General features: G+C 43.2%; 1 protein-coding gene across 1 annotated transcript in view; it reads right to left on the reverse strand.

The window, feature by feature from the left end:
* The window catches only part of LOC132506223 (pyridoxal kinase-like), a 50,865-nt gene extending 42,193 nt beyond the window's left edge, over window positions 1-8,672 (reverse strand). Inside the window, 1 exon segment of the mRNA XM_060124776.1 lies at window positions 8,587-8,672. Coding sequence (XP_059980759.1) covers window positions 8,587-8,672 — 86 coding nt within the window.
* Window positions 8,673-8,948: the final 276 nt, after the last annotated feature.

Consider the following 8,948-nt stretch of genomic DNA (forward strand, 5'->3'; position numbering starts at 1 on the left):
GCTTCTATTGAGATGATCATATGGTTTTTCTTCTTCAATATGTTAATATGGTGTGTCACATTGATTGATTTGAATATATTGAAGAATCCTTGCATCCCTGGGATAAATCCCACTTGATCATGATTCTTTTAATGTTTTGATTCTTTTAATATGTTGTTGGATTCAGTTTGCTAGTATTTTGTTGAGGATTTTTGTATCTATATTCATCAGTGATATTGGTCTGTAATTTTCTTTTTTTGTGGTATCTTTGTCTGGTTTTGGTATCAGGGTGATTGTGGCCTCATTGAATGAGTTTGGGAGTGTTCCTTCCTCTGCAATTTTTTGGAAGAGTTTGAGAAGGATGGGTGTTAGCTCTTCTCTAAATGTTTGATAGAATTCACCTGTGCATCCATCTGGTCCTGGACTTTTGTTTGTTGGAAGACTTTTAATCACAGTTTCAATTTCAGGGCTTGTGATTGGTCTATTCATATTTTCTATTTCTTCTTGTTCAGTCTTTGAAGGTTATACCTTTCTAAGAATTTGTCCATTTCTTCCAGGTTGTCCAATTTATTGGCATAGAGTTGCTTGTAGTAGTCTCTTATGATGCTTTGTATTTCTGCGGTGTCTCTTGTAACCTCTCCTTTTTCATTTCTAATTTTATTGATTTGAGTCCTTTCTCTCTTTTTCTTGATGAGTCTGGCTAATGGTTTATCAATTTTGTTTATCTTCTCAAAGAACCAGCTTTTACTTTTATTGATGTTTGCTATTGTTTTCTTTGTTTCTATTTAATTTATTTCTGCTCTGATATTTATGATTTCTTCCTTCTGGTAACTTTGGGTTTTGTTTGTTCTTCTTTCTCTAGTTGTTTTAGGTGTAAGGTTAGATTGTTTATTTGAGGTTTTTCTTGTTTCTTGGTAGAGGTAGGCTTGTATAGCTATAAGCTTCCCTCTTAGAACTGCTTTTGCTGCATCCCATATGTTTTGGATTGTCATGTTTTCATTGTCATTTGTTTCTAGGTATTTTTTGATTTCCTCTTTGATTTCTTCAATGATCTCTTGGTTATTTAGTAATGTATTGTTTAGCCTCCATGTGTTTGTGTTTTTTACAACTTATCCCCTGTAATTGATTTCTAATATCATAGCCTTGTGGTCAGAAGAGATGCTTGATATGATTTCAATTTTCTTAAATTTACTGAGGCTTGATTTGTGACCCAAGATGTGATCTAGCCTGGAGAATGTTCCATGCGCACTTGAAAAGAAGATGCAATCTGCTGTTTTCAGATGGAATGTTCTATATATATATCAATTAAATATCTCTGGTCTATTGTGTTTAAAGCTTGTGTTTCCTTATTAATTTTCTGCTTGGATCATCTGTCCATTGGTATAAGTTGGGTGTTAAAGTCCCCCAGTATTATTGTGTTACTGTCAATTTCCTCTTTTATAACTGTTAGCAGTTGCCTTATGTATTGAGGTGTTCCTATGTTGAGTGCTTATATATTTATAATTGTTATATCTTCTTCTTGGATTGATCTCTTCATCATTATGTAGTGTTCTTCCTTGTCTCTTGTAACATTCTTTATTTTAAAGTCTATTTTATCTGATATGAGTATTGCTACTGCAGCTTTCTTTTGATTTCCATTTGCATGGCATATCTTTTTCCATCCCCTCACTTTCAGTCTGTATGTGTCCCTAGATCTGAAGTGGGACTCTTGTAGACAGCATATTAATGGGTCTTGTTTTTGTATCCATTCAGCAAGTCTGTGTCTTTTGGTGGGAGCATTTAATCCATTTAAGTTTAAGGTAATTATCAATATGTATGTTCCTATGACCATTTTCTTAATTGTTATGTTTTTTTTTTTTTTTCCCAGTACACGGGCCTCTCACTGTTGTGGCCTCTCCTATTGTGGAGCACAGGCTCCAGACGCGCAGGCTCAGTGGCCATTGCTCACAGGCCTAGCCGCTCCGTGGCATGTGGGATCTTCCCGGACCAGGGCATGAACATGTGTCCCCTGCATCGGCAGGCAGACTCTCAACCACTGCACCACCAGGGAAGCCCTATGGGTTTGTTTATGTAGGTCCTTTTCTTCTCTTGTTTTTCCCACTTAGAGAAGTTCCTTTAGCATTTGTTGTAGAGCTGGTTTTGTGGTGCTGAATTCTCTTAGCTTTTGCTTGTCTGTAAAGCTTTTGATTTCCCCATAGAATCTGAATGAGATCCTTGCCGGGTAGAGTGATCTTGGTTGTAGGTTCTTCCCTTTCATCACTTTAAGTATATCATGCCACTCCCTTCTGGCTTGTAGAGTTTCTGCTGAGAAATCAGCTGTTAACCTTATGGGAGTTCCCTTGTATGTTATTTGTCATTTTTCCCTTGCTGCTTTCAATAATTGTTCTTTGTCTTTAATTTTTGCCAATTTGATTACTATGTGTCTTGGCATGTTTCTCCTTGGATTTATGCTGTATGGGACTCGCTGTGCTTCCTGGACTTCGGTGGCTATTTCCTTTCCCATGTTAGGGAAGTTTTCAAGTATACTCTGTTCAAATATTTTCTCTGGCCCTTTCTCTCTCTCTTCTCCTTCTGGGACCCCTATAATGTGAACATTGTTGCATTTAATGTTGTCCCAGAGGTCTCTTAGGCTGTCTTCATTTCTTCTGTAAAGGTTTTAATTTCTCCATCAAATCTGAATGAGATCCTTGCTGGGTAGAGTAGTCTTGGCTGCAGGTTTTTCTCCTTCATCACTTTCAGTATGTCCTGCCACTCCCTTCTGGCTTGTAGGGTTTCTGCTGAGAGATCAGCTGTTAACCTTATGGGGATTCCCTTATGTGTTATTTGTTGTTTTTCCCTTGCTGCTTTTAAGATGCTTTCTTTGTATTTAATTTTTGACAGTTTGATTAATATGTGTCTTGGCGTATTTCTCCTTGTATTTATCCTGTATGGGACTCTCTGTGCTTCCTGGACTTGATTAACTATTTCCTTTCCCATATTAGGGAAGTTTTCAACTATAATCTCTTCAAATATTTTCTCAGTCCCTTTCTTTTTCTCTTCTTCTTCTGGAACCCCTATAATTCGAATGTTGGTGTGTTTAATGTTGTCCCAGAGGTCTCTGAGACTGTCCTCAGTTCTTTTCATTCTTTTTTCTTTATTCTGCTCTGCAGTAGTTATTTCCACTATTTTATCTTCCAGGTCACTTATCCATTCTTCTGCCTCAGTTATTCTGCTATTGATCCCATCTAGAGTACTTTTAATTTCATTTATTGTGTTGTTCTTCGTTGCTTGTTTCATCTTTAGTTCTTCTAGGTCCTTGTTAACTGATTCTTGCATTTTGTCCATTCTATTGTCCATTCTATCTCCAAGATTTCGGATCAACCTTACTATCATTATTCTGAATTCTTTTTCAGGTAGACTGCCTATTTCCTCTTCATTTGTTAGGTCTGGTGCATTTTTATCTTGCTCCTTTATCTGCTGTGTGTTTTTCTGTCTTCTCATTTTGCTTATCTTACTGTGTTTGGGGTCTCCTTTTTGCAGGCTGCAGGTTCGTAGTTCCTCCTGTTTTTGATGTCTGTCTCCAGTGGCTAAGGTTGGTTCAGTGGGTTGTGTAGGCTTCCTGGTGGAGGGGACTAGTGCCTGTGTTGTGGTGGATGAGGCTGGATTTTGTCTCTCTAGTGGGCAGGTTCATGTCTGGTGGTGTGTTTTGGGGTGTCTGTGGCCTTATTATGATTTTAGGCAGCCTCTCTGCTAATGGGTGGGGTTGTGTTCCTGTTTTGCTAGTTGTTTGGCATAGGTTTTCCAGCACTGTGGCTTGCTGGTCGTTGAGTGAAGCTGGGTGCTGGTGTTAGGATGGAGGTCTCTGGGAGATTTTCGCCGTTTGATATTATGTGGAACTGGGAGGTCTCTTGTTGACCAGTGTCCTGAAGTTGGCTCTCCTACCTCAGAGGCAGAGCCCTGCCTCCTGGCTGGAGCACCAAGAGCTTTTCATCCACACGGCTCAGGATAAAAGGGAGAAAAAGTAGAGGGAATTAGTAGAAGTATGAGGAAAGAAAGAAGGAAAGGAGGGTAGGAAGGAAGGAAGAAAGAAAGAAGCAAAGAAGGAAAGAAGGCAAGAAGGAAAGAAAGGAGGGAGGGAGGGAGGGAGGAAGGAAGGAAGGAGGGAAAGAAGGAAAAAAGACAGAAAGAAAGAAGATACAGTAAAAATAAAATAAAGTATAATAAAGTTATTGAATTAAAAAATTCTTATTTAGAAAAAAAAAAGGGATGGATAGAACCTTAGGACAAATGTTGGAAGCAAAGCTATACTGACAAAATCTTACACAGAAGCATACACATACACCCTCACTAAAAGAGTTAAATGGGGAAAAATCATAAATCTTGCTGTCAGAGACCACCTCCTCAATTTGGGATGATTCGTTGTCTAAAGGAGGGAAGGAAGGAAGGAAGGAAAGAAAGAAAGAAAGAAAGAACGAAGGTAAAGTATAATAACGTTATTAAAATTAATTATTAAGAAAAAAAAATTAAAAAAAAAAGGACGGATAAAACCCTAGGACAAATGGTGGAAGCAAGACTATACAGACATGATCTCACACAGAAGCATACACATACACATTCACAAAAAGAGGAAAAGGGAAAAAATCATAGATCTTGCTCCTAAAGTCCACTTCCTTAATTTGGGATGATTGGTTGTCTATTCAGGTATTCCACAGATGCAGGGTATATCGTTGATTGTGGAGCTTTAATCCGCTGCTTCTGAGGCTGCTGGGAGAGATTTCCCTTTCTCTTCTTTGTTCTCACAGCTCCCAGGGGCTCAGCTTTGGATTTGGCCCTGCCACTGCGTGTAGGTCGCTGGAGGGCATCTGTTTTTTGTTCAGACAGGGCGGGGTTAAAAGAGCCGCTGATTCGGGGGCTCTGGCGCACTCAGGCCGGCGGGGAGGGAGGGGCACGAAGTGCGGGGCGGGCCTGCGGCGGCAAAGGCCGGCGTGACTTTGCACCAGCCTGAGGCGCGCTGTGCGTTCTCCCGGGGAAGTTGTCCCTGGATCCCGGGAACCTGGCAGTGGCGGGCTGCACAGGCTCCGCGGAAGAGGGGTGTGGATAGTGACCTGTGCTCGCACACAGGCCCCTTGGTGGCGGCAGCCGCAGCCTTAACGTCTCCCGCCCGCCTCTGGGGTCCGCGCTTTCAGCCGCGGCTCGCGCCCGTCTCTGGAGTTCCTTTAAGCAGCGTTCTTAAACCCCTCTCCTCACGCCCCAGGAAACAAAGAGGGAAGGAAACGTCTCTTGCCTCTTCGGCAGGTGCAGACTTTTCCCCGGACTCCCTCCCGGCTAGCTGTGGTGCACTAACCCCTTCAGGCTATGTTCAAGCCGCCAACCCCAGTCCTCTCCCTGCGCTCCGTCCGAAACAGAAACCCGAGCCTCAGAGCCTCAGCTCGCAGCCCCGCCCTCCCCGGCGGGTGAGCAGACAAGCCTCTCGGGCTGGTGAGTGCCGGTCGGCACCGATCCTCTGTGCGGGTAATCTCCCCGCTTTTCCCTCCACACCCGTTGCTGTGCACTCCTCCGCGGCTTCGAAGCTCCCCCCTCCGCCTCCCGCAGTCTCCGCCCGCGAGGGGGCTTCCTAGTGTGTGGAAACTTTTCCTCCTTCACAGCTCCCTCCCACTGGTGCAGGTGCCGTCCCTATTCTTTTGTCTCTGTTTTTTCTTTTTTTCTTTTGCCCTACCCAGGTACATGGGGAGTTTCTTGCCTTTTGGGAGGTCTGAGGTCTTCTGCCAGCCTTCAGTAGGTGTTCTGTAGGAGTTGTTCCAGGTGTAGATGTATTTCTGGTGTATCTGTGGGGAGGAAGGTGATCTCCGCGTCTTACTCTTCCGACATCTTCCGCCCTCCCGTCGTCTTCATTTCTTTTCATTCTTTTTTCTTTAGTCTGTTCCACAGTAGTAAATTCCACCATTCTGTCTTCCAGGTCACTTATCCGTCCTTCTGCCTCAGTTATTCTGCTATTGATTCCTTCTAGTGTAGTTTTTGTTTCAGTTTCATTTTCAGTTCATTTTCAGTTTCATTTCAGTTTCATTTCAGTTATTGTATTGTTCATCTCTGTTTGTTCTTTAATTCTTCTAGGTCTTTGTTAAACATTTCTTGCATCTTCTCGATCTTTGCCTCCATTCTTTTTCTGAGGCCCTGGATCATCTTCACTATCATTATTCTGAATTCTTTTGGAAGGTTGCCTATCTCCACTTCATTTAGTTGTTTTTCTGGGGTTTTATCTTGTTCCTTCATCCAATATATAGCCCTCTGCCTTTTCATCTTGTCTGTCTTTCTGTGAATGTGGTTTCTGTTCCACAGGCTGCAGGATTGTAGTTCTTCTTGCTTCTGGTGTCTGCCCTCTGGTGGATGAGGCTATCTAAGAGGCTTGATGGGAGGGACTGGTGGTGGGTAGAACTGACTGTTGCTCTGGTGGGCAGAGCTCAGTAAAACTTTAATCCACTTGACTGTTGATGGGTGGGACTGGGTTCCTGCCCTGTTGGTTGTTTGGCCTGAGGCAACCCAACACTGGAGCCTACCTGGGCTCTTTGGTGGGGCTAATGACAGACTCTGGGAGGGCTCATGCCAAGGAGTACTTCCCAGAACTTCTGCTTCCAGTGTCCTTGTCCCCACGGTGAACACCTCTGCAGGAGAACCTCCAACACTAGCAGGTAGGTCTGTTTCAGTCTCCCCTGGGGTTACTGCTCCTTCCCTTGGGTCCTGATACGCACACTACTTTGTGTGTGCCCTCCAAGAGTGGAGTCTCTGTTTCCCCCAGTCTTGTCAAAGTCCTTCAATCAAATCCTGCTAGGCTTCAAAGTCTGATTCTCTAGGAATTCCTCCTCCCGTTGCCGGACCCCCAGGTTGGGAAGCCTGACATGGGGCTCAGAACCTTCACTCCAGTAGGTGGACTTCTGTGGTATAAGTGTTCGCCAGTCTGTGAGTCACCCACCTACCAGTTATGGGAGTTGATTTTACTGTGATTGCGCCCCTCCTACCATCTCATTGTGGCTTCTCCTTTGTCTTTGGATGTGGGGTATCTTTTCTGGTGAGTTCCAGTGTCTTCCTGTCGATGATCGTTCAGAAGTTAGTTGTGATTCTGGTGTTCTCACAAGAGGGAGTGAGAGCACATCCTTCTACTCTGCCATCTTGAACCAATCAGCAGGAGTATTCTTAACCACTGCACCACCAGGGACATCCCTTGCTGAGGGATTTTAAAGATGTATTAATTAGAGTTTCTAGCACCAAGGAGATTACAATTAGGCTAATAAGAAGACATAAAATACGTATAGTAATAAAATAGCTAAATAATATGACAGCATTAGAAGAGTCCACACATTACAGTTTGGGGAAGATTGTTTGTTGATGGGGATATAGAATCAGAAGATTTGAAATTATCTCAACAATATTGTTCACTAAATGAATTTGCCACACAATCATTTTCAGTCTCCTCATCTATAAAACGGGAATAAGGATAAAAACAGTACTAACTACTCTGAGAGGTTGTTTTGGGATAAAATAACAACAATAACTTTAGTAATAGTAATAGAAGGCACTTATACAGATATTACCATGTGCTGAGTACTATTCTAAGAATTTAACATACATTAGCCAACCAAACATCATGGCAGCCTTAAGTAAAGAACTGTAATTATCCCCATTTTATAGATGAGGAAATGGAAGCACAAAGAAGCTGAATAACTGGCCCAACATCATACAGTTTAGAAGGGGCAAAGTGGGCTTTGAACCCAGGCAGTTTAGCTTTGTGTTGACTATGTATCGGAAAGAGGCTTTGCAACTGGAAAATGCTTTATAAATGGGATTATAAATTTTACTGTAAATAAAAAGTTCTAAATGAGAGGCCCTTGGCTGTTAGAACTGTGGGTTTCTTTTTATTTTTTGACCACACTGCATGGCTTGTGGGATCTCAGTTCCCCGAACTCAGGCTGTGGCAGCGAAAGCCTGGAATCCTAATGACTAGGCTACCAGGGAACTCTCAGAACTGTGGGTTTCAATGTAGGAGGTTTCCCTGGTGGCACAGTGGTTAAGGATCTGCCTGTCAATGCAGGGGACATGGGTTTGAGCCCTGGTCCGGGAAGATCCCACATGCCGCAGAGCAACGAATCCCATGCACCACAATTACTGAGCCTGCGCTCTAGAGTCCGTGAGCCACAACTACTGAAGCCCGTGTGCCACAACTACTGAAACCCATGCACCTAGAGCCTGTGCTCCGCAACAAGAGAAGCCACTGCAATGAGAAGCCCGTGCACTGCAACAGAGTAGCCCCTGCTCTCAACAACTAGAGAAACCCGCATGCAGCAATAAAGACCAACACAGCCAAAAATTTAAAAAATGAATAAATAACTAAATTTTTTTAAAAAAAGAGGGGTTGGGGAAGGCTTCTGGAAGGCATGGCCCTTTGAAATGGGAGCAATGTCTCTGTTTTGAAATCAGCTGCTGTCTGTATCTTTCACTAGTCTCAAGAGTGAAATCAGGAAGTGAAGAGACCATCTGAAACTAGCTCAAGGACAAAAGGAGTATGTTGGTCATAACTGAGATGTCAAGAGGCATGGCTGGACCTGGGATTTCATCAGAGCCCTGTCTCTTTCTCACCTTGTCTTGGCTCTGTTTTCTTCTGCAATGGTGTTATTCTCAGGCTGACTCAACTTGGTGAAAAGGATGACCTTCACTATGCCCATTATGACTGCACAGTTGGAAATGCTGAAAAGTTCTGACAGTGTCCTGGGAAGGCTTCCCATCAGTCTGGTGGGAGCAGGTGCCCACTCTTGGGAGGGTGGAACCAGCCTCAAGTGAATCACATGGACTGAGGAGGATTCTTATGGAATGGGAGTGGGATGGGTTCTCCAAAATAATGAGATGCTGGGCAGAAAAAAATTATGTCTGCTCTTGACTTGCTACTCTGTGTGGTCCACAGATAAGCAGCATCAGCATCACCTGGGAGTTGCTAGAAATGC

Source organism: Lagenorhynchus albirostris, chromosome 15 (genome assembly GCF_949774975.1).
Source record: "Lagenorhynchus albirostris chromosome 15, mLagAlb1.1, whole genome shotgun sequence".
Classification (NCBI taxonomy): domain Eukaryota; kingdom Metazoa; phylum Chordata; class Mammalia; order Artiodactyla; family Delphinidae; genus Lagenorhynchus; species Lagenorhynchus albirostris.